The sequence below is a fragment of the Lygodium microphyllum genome, chromosome 21 (assembly GCF_053477565.2).
Source record: "Lygodium microphyllum isolate KBCC chromosome 21, Lygodium_microphyllum_v1.1.10, whole genome shotgun sequence".
NCBI lineage: Eukaryota > Viridiplantae > Streptophyta > Polypodiopsida > Schizaeales > Lygodiaceae > Lygodium > Lygodium microphyllum.
Window position 1 is genome coordinate 89,247,432 of NC_141155.1, and position 15,983 is coordinate 89,263,414.

Below are 15,983 nucleotides of genomic sequence, written 5' to 3' on the forward strand. Positions count from 1 at the left end.
GGGGAGATCACTTCCAAACCATTCCATACCTTTGATACGCACAAGCCTTCTATTGTGCTACATGTTGAGAAAATCAATTCCATTTTATGTCGTAGCAATGAAACCAACACAGTGGCTTCCATGAGAGCCGGTTGCCTCATACTCAAGTTCCAAACTATATTATCACAACACCACCGCTTTCTATCTTGCCTTATCAAAATCAAGCAGAGTCTTGCTATCATGGCTTGCTTAGTAATACTAGCCCTAATTTTCCAAAAAGTAATCCTCCATGACTAGACCTAGGCCTCGATAGTTTTCTCAACATTAGAGCCTTCTCTACTAAATTCAAGGGGTTTAGGCTACTTAAGAAGAATTTTCTTTGTAACTATAACATTAACTTTTTAAAGAGATGAATTTTCTAAAAAACTAAATAAGAAAGGTAAGCTTGTATAAATTATTCAAGATGTAAGATAGGCTTAATGAACTAATGAAGTAATCCACATACAAGCTATTCGTCTATGAAATTCTAAGATATCAATCATACAGTAAGTGGATCATTCTTGAAAGACTTTATCCTATTGGAAAGGAAGATTTTGTTACATGCTCATGTACATAAAAATCTTGGGTTGAGGTTCCATTGATAAGCAAGATAGAGTTAAGTATGGTTTCTTCAAATAGGGACAAATGCATTGGCTTGAGTTTTTCCATCCAATGGATGCAGCTCAAATCGTTGTCTAGATAGGCTTGTTTACCGCCAATAGCTTCGCTTGGGGTCCATCACCACTCAATAAAAAGAAACATGGGTGGATAAAGCCTTTTAAGGATTCCATGAATATCTTACTAGTTGCAATCTCATGAATCAAATGCGAGCATGAACATAGAGAAAAAGAAAAGAAATAAAACCACAAATCATCAATGACTATTGCACTAAGGATCAAGTCCTCCTTTATTTCCTTATAGGGGTCTTAGAAAGCAACATGATATTACAAAAACCAATTATTTACTTCCTAAATGTGCTCTAATACCAAGTGAGATAAATCCATTTCAACTAAGTAACAGTTTTATCAGTAGTTCTAAGGAAACCATTCATTCTCCCAAAATACTGTGTTGTGGACCATGTAGCTAGATCTAACTTGCGTTCAAGTGAAGGTCATCCTAAGAAAACTAGTTTTAAAGATGTTGTGCCTTGGGGATGAGATCTTAGCTCAAAACACAAATCAACTTACACTTGGTTCATGGAGAGTGGTAGATGCTTCCACGATCTCAAGGGCTAATAGTCTACTACTTCTTTCTCCTAAAATAAGCTAGTCCAAGGTTCTACCATTGTAACTAGATTTTCAATCTATCAAGTTTTAGAAAGCTACCTAACTAATAGTGTCCACCCAAACATAGGACACTCCCATTGAGGGAGTATCCACCCTTTTCCTCATACACACGAAGCATTATTAAGTTTTCCAAGCAAGGCTTACTACCAAAATTTTTTATGAATAAAAATAGCTTCCTTAATTAATTTTAAACATGGTTCCTTTCCATGTCCCTTAGCCACATAAACAAAAGCAATTCAAATACTCCTTTTGAAAAACAATGCTTTATTAAAACAACTTTGTCTAATCACTCACTCTAAAGCAAGTATCCAATTACCAACATGGATAGCCCTCCTCAAACTCAAGCTTATCTAGAATGGGATCCCTCCACATACGTAGCATTGATCTCACTTTACGTTTTTTGTAAAAATGCATCCCACATGGTTTTGGCAGTATTTATGGTTGTGTATTATAACTTGCTTTTACATGCTAGAATTTTCGACATGTTGGTTGGCATGGGGTTAGTGAAACAATAGATGTTCATGTTGTTTGATTATTATGCCACATGCTTTTCTAGCAACTTTGTTTGCTTTTGTCTCACTGCAATGCAATTGAGGACAATAGCAATGCAATGAGTACAATCACAAGGGTTTAAGAGGGAGATTTGTCACAAGGATGTGAATTTTTAACTTATTGCTTTGGCATATTAAGTTTGTGCATATGTAGAGTGCAATGACAATCAGATAATCCTAGCTTAGGCAATGGAAAACATTGACATAAGTTGTGATAAGTTGTGGCGAATAGGTGCTAGTTGGTACTTGGTGACAAGTCCTAGCTCTAAGTATTAAATGGGTCCTTGGAATAACTTCCGGTATCATGGGGGTTAGAAAAATTAAACAAACAGTAGCACCTAAGGCCCGCCCTCAAATCAACTGGGCGATTGGTTTTTCTCCATCTACACTGCAGGTGACTACATTGAACTGCTCCCAACTCTACAAATTTTGATTTGAGACAACTCTTCTCTCTCATCTTCTACAAATTTCTCTATTACCACTATTGAAATCAATTAAATCAAATACATAACATCATAACTACTTGTACAAATCCAATTTACTACTGTACTTCAGGTTTCTCGACCATCTTAAACAAGCACCCAAATCTCAACCTTGTGGGAGAGGGATTTGCTGAAAATTGAAGAAATTGCAACTTATCCATAGTTGAAGTGGCCTACATCTAATTATTCAAGAGCCAATTTGTGCTCAGCTGCACATAGACTTGAGGGAAAATTTGGAGATTTGTGATACTAGCCACTTGTGACCACCTTTCACTCTAGATTTTGCAGAGAGATTGATCAATCAATAGAAGAGGGATTTGAGAGTGTATTTTTCAAATCCAAGGTAATGTCTGACTCTTCTCAAGGAATGAAGTCCAATCCCAATGTATTACAAGATTTGTGGAATATTGTCTGAAGAAATACTACAAGGTGCGCAAGTTTTGGGGTCGAATGGGTGTCGACTATTCATTGTTAATTGGTAAGTGTTCATTCTATTTTCTTTGAATCTATTGTTTGCTATAATTATAGGTTCCTCAAGTCACTTACCACCCTATCCAAGAAGGAAGCTGATTTCAAAGAGTTTTGGCCACACGAAGCTCCCTTTTTCTAGTCCCCCTTTCAATCAACTCACCATAAAACTCTTTCCTTGTTTCTAGCACTCACTCACATTATGCCACAAGCTTTTATGCAAGAAGTAAATGTTACACTCTATATGAGTGGCAAGGAGTTCGATACTTCCTCACCAAATCCATAGTCATTGCAGACCACAATCAAGGCATTCCACAAGTCCATGTCTTAAAGTTCCAACCTATCAAAAACCCGGCGTGCTTCTACAAAAGAACCACATTTTAAATATACATCAGTACATCTGCTACCAAGATAAAGCACTCTTTCAGGCTCCCTCCAGGTTACTTCAACATGATCCATTTCACCAGTTTCTAGAGCTCTTTTTGTGTCAGTAGCTTTTTATCTGCATGTAAAGATAAGTCCAGCTGCACTCTTTGCATACAGATTTCTTACTTTCTCACCAAGTCTGCATTCAGCATATCCTACAATTAGAACATTCCATGAGATTGCAGTTCTATTTGGGTTCTTTTTGGCAGTATGCTGAGAGCACATGTTGTTCTCCTTCAAATGAACCAAATACCTTATACATATGCACAAGCATATTTCCCACCACTAGACATTCCCAAAGGTACCTCTCTCATACCCATTTAATTATTTGAGCATGTACTCCATGACCTTAAGCCTCACACACATTGAGAGAAGCCACATTTGATGCTTGTTTGACTATGCACCAGTCTTTTTCTTGCATTTTAGAATACAGCTGGGTTTCCGCACAATTCGTACATGCTAAATAAGAGAAGGCCATGAATGCTTAGTTTTAATGTGCGGACCTGTCAAAGACCTTGGAGCAACTGGCAAGCCCCTTTAACATGCACACAAAACTAGTCACGTCTCATTCCACCGCATCTCACTTAGTTTTTCACATATCTGAACAGCTTTATGACTATGCCCGTGTAAGGTGTAGCCTGCCATAACAGTGCTCCATGTGACAAAACTTTGTTTAGGCAACTAGTGAGATAATAGGTCTGCGTCCTCAACGTATCCAACTTTAGCATGTTCCCTATAAATTTCTCCAACTCAATGCCATGTTGAGTGATTCAACTATTAATTTCTCTAGCACAGTTTACATATAGCTGACTGGAGCATGTTTTTACAACACAAAGGATCGTCGTTGGGTCTAGAAAGATGCCTTCTTCTTGCATTTATTCATAGAGCCAAACGTTCCCACCATTTTCATTCTCAGAAAATGCTGAAATGAGCATACTCCTATAAGAATGCTGAAATGAGCATACTCCTATAAGAATGCTGAAATGAGCGTACTCCTTCGAGATGATAGTTTTTCGAACACCATTTGTGCATCAATAGGGCTCTTACATTCCCATGCATGTCAATTAGGTTTTTGCCAGCATGACTACCTAGTTCCACTCCATTTCCAATAATTTAAGAGTGCACATGTCTTCCCTGTTTACAAAGTAGACAGGCTTGCAGCAAGCTTTTAAGATGTGAACCACGATGCCTGAATTCGGTTCCACCCCTGCCTACCACATCCTGTATCAGTAACTTATTGAACACAATGGTTGTCTCTTCGAGCTACAACAACTTGTACGGCATGACAAGCCATGGTCTCGGACTTGAACTCGGTCTCAACCAGACAACCCTAAATTTCTATCCCTTGTGAAACGGCATGATAAAGTGGAACAACCGTTGAAAACAGAAACAAGCCTAACCTGATGAGGTTACAGACGTTCTTGTAGCGTGTCCTTAAAGAGTTGGAGCACCTTCTCTGCACTGGGTTGCTGGATATGCACCTGGAAATGGTGTTGCATCCTCAGGGCTCCCGCACTGGGAGTACATTTCGACAGAAGGTCGATCACCAAACCCACCCAATTCAACTCCAATCTCAAGCAGGTGCCCTACCTTAATTTCTTCATGCTGGAACAAGCTTTCTCAAGTTTCAACCCCCCAACCAAAACGTGTTCATCTGGCTGCAACCATGAACTGCACTGTTTCTCTGGTACAGGCCTGTGGCTTCCCCTGTGTGCAGAAATAACAGCACTGCATCAGAACGTCCATAGATACAACAAACTACTAAATCCTTGATTTGCTTCTGGTAATCTCTTACGAAAAAGCCAACAACGAGTCAAATGATTCCTTCAAAAAGCATAGGATGCGTAGCCCAATTATATCGATAGCGTGATGAAACTTTCTTCCATTTCTTAAGTCTCTTTGGTCAATGCATTTTTAAAGCTTGCGTCACTCGGGTAACAACAAGTTGATGATGATTTGGGAGCAGTGCTAACAAACAGACAGAATTTCCTGGAGTCGCTCTGGATGCTGGACGACGTGGCCAGAATGTGCGAAGCTGAAAAGATGGAGGCACGCATAGGTGGATTAACCCAATTTACTGAAGGGGACAAGCAGATTGCATTACAGTCTGTAAGGAGCATCTTTGGAATGCAAGAATCCGAGCAATCTTTGGAGGTGAAACTGTAACGGACTTTTGGCTAGTTTGTTAAGGCCCATAGTGGCGCCGTTCTAGGGATTGGCATGTAAGCTTGGGAAAATAGATGAACAGTTACTTGCCAACATTTTGACCAATTTGGCATAATTTTGTATCTGCCCAATATTTTATTAATTAACTTATTTATTCGTATCAAAAAATAGAATTTTGTTAATACTAGCTAATATGAGTGTCTCTCACGAATCCATTATCAATTGGATATCATGGCAATAAGCACATGATCTACTCGTTTTTTTTGTGATCTACTCGTTTTATTTGTTATAGAATCGACATGTTATATAGATTTTGAACATCAAAACAAGTTGCATTGGGAAGTTATCTTTATTTTTACCTACTACGATATAAGTTTTTTTTGTGAACACTACCAGCCTCTTTCTACATATAAATATCTAGAACTAATGAAATTGGACAAGCTCCAAAAGGAAAGCTCCATCCCACAAAAGCCTCAACAATTTGAGGTCAAACATTGTACTACCTTCGTAATGGGGAGGCCATATTCCTGTGGCCTCTCATCCACAAACTTTAAGAAAGAATAACAAATTGTACACCTGTGCTCTCACAAACACACACACACAACCAAAGCCTAATTTTAGAAAATCACTTTTAAGTTAACAAAATTTTTACCCAATAACGTTTAGAGCAACCAATAAGGCATCTGTGGGTTGTATGAGAAGCTAGGTTTGATTCCCAAGAAACAAGTAGAATTCAAGCTTTATCCATATGGGATGTTGAGGGTTTATTTAAAAAACTACCAAACGCGACATAACATTAACATTTGAAAAAACTCGATATAACTTTTTGGGCAAACAATAGGGATTATTACCATCACTAAAGCATGTGCCCTTAAGGGAAATGCTATAATATGCCAAGGAGGAACCCCAACACTAAAGCATACGCCCTTAAGGGTAATGCCCTATTTTGGAGATTTTAATGAAGAACTTCCCTACTAAAGATAGTTGATCAAGTTCCAAAAAGGACCTCCTCAATGTTTATTTTGTATAGGAGAGAAAAGGATATGACCAGTCTATTCTAAGGATGCTCTAAAGTTAAACAAAAGGTTGATGCATACAACTTATTTTTATAGAATGTTACCTTAGAAGCAAGCCCTTTAAGCACAAAGAAGGGAAAGGGCCAAACATTGGTTCGTAAGAAATAATCAAATGCATGGGAGGATGAAGTATTTTAATTGTCTACCCCTAGTGTTTATGAGTAGATAAGTTGTCATAGTGCCCTTAGAGGAAAAAGCCCTAAGTCTACAAAGACGATGCTAAGGCTTTAGAAATGTTTGAGCTCTATTTGCCTAGTATTAGCATTCACAGTTTTTCTCATATGGGCAATGTACATGTTTGCAAAGTCTAAATTTGATGAGGTGAGACGATCCCCAAAACACACATATAAGAAATCATGAAATTAACCAAGAGGAGAGAAACTCAATCGATCAAAAAGTATGCAAACAACAACATTACTAAAGGCACTCCAAAAACATTTCTAAAAGTACTACAAGAACAAGTATAAAAGTTGGGCTTCAATCAAAAAAATTTTAAGAGAAAACATCTAGTGGACTAGTTGGGCTACAAGAACAAGCATAGAAGTTGGGCTTCAATCAAAAAATTTTAAAGAGAAGAAAACATCTAGTGGACTATTTGCCTACATGCAAACTCAATGTAATTTTTTAAAATTTCATTACATGTTACTTAAAATTGCAAAAACAACAAAACTCCAAGAAACCACCATAATATTGAGAAACAAACTATACCAATAATTGCCACTTTTAAAAAATTATTAGGGAATTCTCATATCATGCATATGTATATAGTACTTTCTTAAAAAGCTAAAATTCAACCAAAAACTCTAAACTTCGATTCTTTTAAAGTACACATTTTAGATTTGCATTCATTAGAAATAATTCCAAGCCTCGTAATATTGGCATTAATGCCTACTTAAGGCCACCTCACTTTGGGTGTTTGTGTAACTTATGAGATTGACATCATTGCTAACTAAGGACTCCAATTCCTATTACCCTCTTATTATACTTGAAAAGTCTACACCGCCTTGACACACACACACACACACACACACACACACACACACACACACATATCATAATTACACCACTTTTTACCGACCCCACAAGCCCTTTTGATGTTACCGGTGAGAGGAGCCGATCATTTACCTCATAAGCAAGGAAGTAAGGCTCTTAGCTATGAAGCTAAGATGAGTCCAATGATCTCATAAGCAAGGAAGTAAGGCTCTTAGCTATGAAGCTAAGATGAGTCCGCACCATTAGGTGGACTATGTTTACATTGTTTGAAATAGTCTCAAAAAGCTTAAAAAGCTTAGATATAAGTCCAACTTGCAACACTTCTTATATTTATTGATTTAAATAATGTATGTTGATGATGATAGCTCTCTCTCTCTCTCTCTCTCTCTCTCTCTCTCTCATGCATGGACGGATTGATCCCATTAGTGTTAAAGAAGAGATTAACCACATATAGTGGTCCCATTGACCCCTTATTTGGGTTAGTGCATTACTTCTAGGATCCTTCGTGTTTTATTCTATCACCACGCTTTCTCCCTTAAATAAAATTTAGCATCTCTAACCTTAATTGAGATAGGGAGGACGAGTATATTCCCAGGTAAGAACTTGTGACTCCTGTTGTCTCATCTAGATGGAGAAAAGGATTGCTTTCGATCTCTAAATTAGAAACAGCGATTACGTAGCAAGCATTGCTCATGAAAAACCTTTGCTTCAACCAATAAAAATAAAGGCAAACTCCCAAAACAACCGGTTTTGATGTTCAAAAATCTGTATGAAGTGCCGGTTTTATAACGAAAATACTCAAAAAAATCTACCGGTTATTTTAAGGGCATAACAAACTTCCTACCGGTACTTTGGAATTCCAGCGGATACACGTACACTAAAATGCCGTTTTTTGTTAGCATTGGCAACCACATCTTCACGGGAGGGGGGAACCAGACAAATGTCAAGATGTGCAACATCTCTAATCATCCGCCGAAGGGAGCGAGGGAACCAAGCCAGAACAGTCCACTTATTAATTAAAGAGAACGGAGCAACCAAACGTCTCAAACACGGAGATAAGTCTGCCAATGGCATTTGGCGATTGCCAAACTGAATGGCCTAGGCCCAAGCTTATGAAGTTTACCTGACTGAAGATTACCTGACAAGGGTAGAAAGATATGAGGACCACCATCAATGATAAGGTTGAATTATATTGCATAATGCAAAGAACAACCAATGTGGAGTGATAACTTCAGTAGCATAAGAGAACCGCTGATTTGAAAGAACCCCGTGATCCCAGTAGAGCATCAGGAGCTTTTTCAAAAAATGTCCAGCTTCTTTCACCACAGCAATACCTGGTTCCAACAATGACCTTATCTGAACAATATATTATATAAGTCACCTTTGAGAGGGATCCCGTTGGAAGAGACAATGCTATGTGTATATTTACAAGTACATTGGTAGCATCGATTTAAGGTGTATGAAAGTTACAATGCTTTGTTGCAGGACCATATTATGTGAACAGTAAACTCAAGAATTTCCACCATGATTTTCCTTCACCAGGATCCTCAGGAGCATCAGGGGAAATTCGTGAACTTGGGGAAAGATAAAAGTTTCGTGTTCCAAGACTACTTACAGCTTCCTCTGGATTTATGCCTGCAGACAGCACACCAGCAGCAAAAGAGGGCCTTTTACTACTTGGAAAGCAGGCCTAACACTTTAACCAACGAAAATAAAATCCAAGTATAGAGTAGTTCAAAGAAAAGGAATGAAAGCCACATACTTTCAAGGCAGAAGGGAGAGAAATGTAGCCCATAGGTGTGATGCTTGTAGCTATAGCGAGGGAGCCTGCCCTCTTTGCCAAAAGCCTTAAGTGCTGCCTTGACCACATCTTGCACAGATGCATCACATTCAACAAGAAGTCGAATTCCCTGAATGCTGCCAACCAAAGTCACATTGACAAGCATCCTTGCAGGGGGCAGCTCTGCTGTGTTGAACTGTTATAGGAAAGGACTGAGACATGAGTAATTGAGTGGCATAATTAGTGAAGTACAAGCTGCACTAGGTGAATGTTAACTCGTAAAATTAACCACAACCTTGACCACTTTAAATTGAACTCCCTTCTTCACTTCTAGCAATTCACTGACAGACCATAGATCATGGAAGACCACATTAAACTTCTCACAATTCATGAATAAAAGGCCATAGATTGTGAAAGACCACAAAGCTTCCACCATTTTAACCAATTTCATTGGACCACTGATCAAATAAAGCACTATACCTCCATCAGGAAAACGAATGCAAACAATACTGACTAAAAGAAGTATCTGTATCCCCCAAAAGAGACACTGTCCTGACAGCATACATCATATATGTAGTCAACAAAATCCCAGTGCTTGAAAGAATCAAGACGCTAATTTGCAGCCAAAAATTTGAGGTCACTCTCCTTCAGAAGTCTAAGGACTAATTGACAATCTTTGAAATGTGCAGCAATCAGCTAAGTATCCACACCTCACATCAAAGTCTAACTCAATGTGTTATGCACAATCGGTCAGTACAGCCAAAACCCACTATGTCTTCGTTTAATGACTTTAGTGCCAAACCGAACAAAAAAGGAGCGAGCTACTGTGATAGCATGTAGACAAGCAACCATGGCAGTCCACAGGCGCAGTCATAGGAACCATGATAAGTATTGCCTAATTCTTCCACGCATGCAAACGTGCTAATTGATAAACGTATGGGCTATTTAGCACCATTGAAGTGTTAGTTAGTGGCACAGTCAAAAAAAGCAGAGTGAGCGAGATGGAAATGCCATACAACAAATTAGCTGAGAGAAAGCCTCCTGCAAACGTTCCATTTTCTATGCATAACCATCTATCCAGACATCCAGGCATCAAGAGGAAAGAAAACACGGAACGATCATCCAGAAACATACATACAACTTCCGTAGCCACTGCAAACTCGCAAAAGTCTGTTTACGGCTTCTGACAGGTTCACGAAAATTCCAAGCTATTGAATTTATTGAAAAGCTGGAGCAGGTTTTCCACAACCAGAAAAGCACCTACTATAACCACAGCGAACTCCGAAAGCCTAAACTTAAAAGTCTGTTCACGGCTTTTGACACTTCTCTAACCTGAAAGATGTTGAAAAGCTGGAGTAGATCCGGCGCCTTGGCTGTCTGGATGCTGTAGTCCGTCATGCATCGCCTTGCGTTCAATTGTGCGTTTTCTGTGGGGCAAGAACTACGCAAACGACTATCAGAATCAACCTTCAGGCTGCCGGATTTGTCCGCGGCCGAAAAGCACGATATGTGAGGTTCTGAGAGCGCCTTCGGCAGGTTCTTTCGTCGCACCACGGGCAGGCCATGGGAGGCCACCATTCCGGCCTTCCGCCCGTGCAAGGACTGGGAGCCCTGCGTGTGCGGCGGGGAAGGTGAGGATGATGACGATGATGAGATTGAGGTAGTGGATGTGAAGGATGACGACGATATGGAGGACGAAGACGGGAAGGAGAAAGACCTGGTATCAACTCCAAGCGGAGAGGAGGATCGGTGTCTGCTGCTCTTGTTGCTGTGGCTGTTGCGCTTCTTTGAGCTGTTGAAGCGGCCGGGAACGGTCTGCATTCGGAGCCACACGGGCATGAAAGGAGGGGAAGGCGATGATGTGAGGGAGCAGCAAGGCGCGTGTTGTACGGTCAGGGGGAGGAAGTGCAAGGAGGAGGCGTTAGCTTCCTTTTGCTCTTCGGTTGCGGCGGCACGAAGAGGTCAGACGAGGAGGGGGAGGAGGAGGAGAAGGAGAAGCAGGAGGAGGAGGAGGAGGAGGACACCATGGAGAGGAAGAAGCGGAAACGTGAAATGGCATTGGGAGAGGGGGCGCGCACAGCATTTCCTTCCTTCTTACCAAAGTCAGAACCTGGTCTCTCACTTAATTCCCACACTTTTCCTTGCCTGATCGTCGATGCCCGTAGTCTATCGGGCTATATACGACGCGATCTTTTACCTTTATTTAAGCATGGTCCAACAGACAAGACCAACAAATCTTTTTTTTCCATAGCATAATGTGAGAAATATATTATCCCCCCTAATATTTGCAGCATCTTACCATAGACTGATAGATGCCTCAACACTCACAAAGTTTTTCCTAAGAGCCAACTTGCCAATAGGGTCTTGGCAAGTAAAGTGATGCCCCCGCCCCCCCCCCAAAGGAAGATTCCACGTGCAAAGTTTGCAGAATGCACGATTGTGATTTCATATTGAGCGAATCTAACAGATCACAATGTCAAATTTCCATCTTCAGTTTGCTCTCTTTCTGGTCCCTCAATGCAAACATTTTTAGAAAACTTTGCCGCACCATCATTCGCTTCATCTTTGCACTCCAAAAAAATTTTCTCGTTGTGACTCCATTGAGCGAGATGACTTTTCTTCAAGCGCGATATTACAAGGCTTCACAAGTAGAAATCGATAGGCCATACTTTTGCTGACAATCTTTCTAGTCTTTTACCCTAGAGTGACATCTCACAACCTAAGAGTCTCTAATCAATCCTTTTTGTCCCAATGAGTTAGAGCCTTGTTCCACCTTGTGCCAGCAAACAGGGCTAGTGGGGTTTTTGAAGCCTCTCTCCATGGTCACACCTCATCCTCACAGACTATGTCAACATTTGTGTGGACAAGACCAAAAAAGGTCACCAATGTATTCCATGAGATTGGTGAATGATGACACCAACTATTTAATGCATCAATAGGAATGGACAATGCACATTAACCCTACTAGCCTTGCATTAAAACCCCTTTTTTCCCAAGGGCCTATGTGTGTGTTGTTGTTGTTTGGGGGGGGGGGGGGGGGGGGTGGGTTTTGTTTCAGGAGTTTGGTTTGTGGGGTTTACACAAGGGTAAGCAAAGCCCACTCCCCCCATTGGCATGAGGGGCAACTTTGTGGCAATGGGGGGAGCATGGTTTCCCTCCCCTCACTACCATTAGGTGCAACTAGGCCCTTGTATAATATTTTCTATTGATTAAATTATACACATCATATGTTACTAAAAATTTTAAAACTTTGGGATATTTTGATAATTTTATCAAGTAGAACTACTTATAAATTGCACATTCCCAAGGAGCAACAATCGGCAATTGGGCGATAGAGTGATACTCAAGCATGCATTGTTTAAAGATTTTACAAAATCAAAAATATAAAAAATTTTAATTGCCTCAATTGTTTGGCTCACATCAAACTTATATATAATACTAAGAGTTTGTGTCATCGCTTCAAGTGGCTAAAAAAGATGCATTTGTTGTGCAAAATTGAAACCTAAATTGGCATGAGGTGTATTTTGCTTCTAAGGGGTGTCACCTTCTTGGCCTCTTTACTCTATGGGCTATACACTATGGGCCATATGCCTTGTCAACCCACCTTCTCATTATCGCCTATACGCCTTTAACCTCTTAATAGTCCTGAACAAGGTAGAACTAGGATTCATATACCTTTTTGCATAGGACACATAAGGGGGAAATCTTTTAACCATTCCAAACCCTCTCCCTAATGGGGCATTATTCATGAGACACTCCACATCACCAGATTCAGTCTCTTGGATGGGGTGCTCTTTTGCATAGATTGTACCATCCTTTTCCATGTAGAGATCTTAGCATAAGGAAACCTCTTTTTCTACTAATTCTAAAGCTTGAGAATATATATTGGCATGTTGGCATATTGAAATAGATTTTCCTCTTGCATACCTAGGACTTTACTTTAGTTGGACACCAAACACTTAAGAGGATGCACCATCCATGGACATAACATGTCGGTCTTTTCTTTGTTGTAGAACCTCCTTCATAGCTGGCAAATTGAAGTGCTGTTGGGATTTTTGTAGCATAAGGATGTGGTTGGACTCCTACAAAGATGGTCATACCCATGGAACAAGATGTTGTCTTGAAGCACGAGGGCCTTTCTGATGGCCATTTTTCCATGGAGGCCATAGTAAAGAAAATTCTACAAGTCGGCTTATGGTGGCCAACAATGCACGTAAACACCTTCAAGATCATCCACCAATGTGATGTGTGTCAATGGCTCCACTAACCTAATGCATGACATCAAATGTTGCTTGCATCTCCTCTTGATGCTTTGGCTTTTACTACTCAATTTTTTTTTGGACCTCTATCCACTTTGGGCATATGTGAGCAAAGTAATCTCCTTCATTAAAAACATAACATGTATATGGAAGGCCATGTAGCAAACTTCTAGCACCAAAAACTGCATACTATTAGCATCATAAAGCTCCATGTACAAGTGGCTCCACCTTGTGATCCACTAGGATGTGAACCTTTATCTTGGCTCTAAGCACAACATGTGGTAAAGCCATAGAGCATACAAAACTATCCCAATGCCTTTTCAAGAGCTACAGCCTCATTGTCCATCCAATTTGAGAGCTCCCCAAATGTGGCCCACACATGACACTCTTTTTGCAATACCACTTCATGCAAGAACAAAGAGCTCCAAGGAAGATTGTAGAAAATATTGCCTTCATAACTAATCAACTACAAAACACTTCACTAGTCCCTCTTATTCAAAGAGCTAGGGAGTACCATTTAAAAAACCCTCACTAATGAATTGATTTGAGTAATAAGGCCTTGCTTTTCAAAGTATTTTAGAACCACTCGATGAACTTGTCATTTGTCAAGGGCTGCCTCATGAAATAAAATATAACAAAATTGATGTATCCTTATTTGATTCAAGAAAGTGAGAAGGCAATTGGTGTCAAGATTGTGGGAGAGAAGGAAGGAGTCTCACTTGTAGCTTTCTTGCTTGCACAATGGGGGAATACATACAAAGGTGGAGGCTGAAAACAGTTTTTTTCTTCTTAGTTGTGTAAGCCAAAAAGAACTCTAGTACATAGAAATACAAGAACCCTATATATGGGTCTCAAACCAAACTCAACTAACTAAGGTGGCATACTAACTGAGCCACGAACTAGAGTAGATAAGGATAGCTGTCATCTAGCTATTATTCATGGGCGGTGTACCAACCGCATCTGCAACTGACAAGTCGGTGACATAAATGCACAACGGTTACCCTGGCATATCACGAGTGGAGCTCGATATCTCAACACTCCCCCTCGAGCTCAATCCCAATTCCTGCACACCAAGCAGGTCTCTGAACTTGCGCAGCTTCTCTGCGCCCAATGCCTTCGTAAATATGCCAGCTACCTGATCCTCTGCGCTGACATAAACTAGATCAATAAGACCTAGTAAAACCCTCTCCCGCACATAGTGATAATACCCCTCAATGTGCTTTGTTCTAGCATGATAGATTGGGTTATTTGCCAAGTGTATACTGCTCATGTTGTCACAATAAATGACAACTGGCCCATCTGTAGGCTGATGCATATCATAAAGTAGCTTATGCAACCAAGCTACCTCACATGCAGCCATTGCTACACCCCTGTACTCAGCCTCCGTGCTCGACAAGGCAACTGTAGGCTGTTTCTTGCTGCTCCAAGTGACTGCAGCACTCCCGAAAGAGAACACATACCCACTGGTAGATCGTCTATTAGAAATACTACCAGCCCAATCAGCATCAGTGTATCCATACAACTGTATCTGAACCCCAGTCTCATAAAGTAGTCCATACTGCAATGTGGACTTCACATACCTGAGTATGTGTCTAGCCGCATCTAAATGTGGTTTCCTTGGAGCCTGCATAAACTGACTTACCAATCCAACATCATAGCTCAAATCTGGCCTGGTAATAGCCATATAAATCAAACTTTCTACTATGCGTCTATACATAGTAGGGTCTTCCAGAAGCTCACATGCATCTGCGCTCAGCTTCACATTCTACTCCAAAGGAACTGAAATAGGCTTACAGCCTGTCATCCCATATTTGGACAGCATGTCCAATCCATACTGCCTCTGTAAGAGCCATATCCCACTTGGTGATCTAATCACCTCAATGCCCAAGAAATAACGCAGCTCTCCCAAATCCTTCAACTCAAACTTCTGCTTCAATAGAATTTTCACATGAAGGATATCTTCATCACTATCACCTGTGATAATCAAATCATCAACATAAATGACAAGTAGCATAATACCTTTCTCTATTTTTCTCACATAAAGTGAGAAATCTGCCTTGGAAATCTGAAAGCCAATAGTGACAAGATACTGTCCTATCTTGTCAGACCATGCTCTAGGTGCTTGCTTCAAGCCATACAATGCTTTCTTCAACCTGCAAACAAACTCAGGATGAACAGCATGGACATAACCTGGTGGCTGCTCCATATATACCTCTTCTTGCAAATCACCATGCAAGAAGGCATTCTTTACATCCATCTAATGTAAAGACCATTCCTTTGATGCAGCCATAGCACTGACTGCTCTTATGGTTGCCATCCTTGCAACCGGACTGAATGTTTCTTCATAATCAATGCCATATGTTTGTGCATACCCCTTGACTACTAATCTTGCCTTGTATCTGTTCACAGAACCATCTGCATTGTGCTTCACCTTATAAACCCACTTACAGCCAATTGCATTCTTACCTTTAGGCAAAG

General features: G+C 40.3%; 1 protein-coding gene across 1 annotated transcript; it reads right to left on the bottom strand.

Annotated features, from left to right (window-relative positions):
• Window positions 1-8,652: 8,652 nt before the first annotated feature.
• On the bottom strand, window positions 8,653-11,425 carry LOC148018257 (uncharacterized). Its single transcript, XM_087661160.1, has 3 exons — window positions 10,579-11,425; window positions 9,229-9,442; window positions 8,653-9,101 (listed from the first exon to the last, which is right to left on the bottom strand). The coding sequence occupies exons 1-3, from the start codon at window positions 11,083-11,085 to the stop codon at window positions 8,959-8,961; spliced, it is 864 nt and encodes a 287-aa protein (XP_087517286.1). The 5' UTR covers window positions 11,086-11,425; the 3' UTR covers window positions 8,653-8,958.
• Between the last annotated feature and the right edge of the window lie 4,558 nt (window positions 11,426-15,983).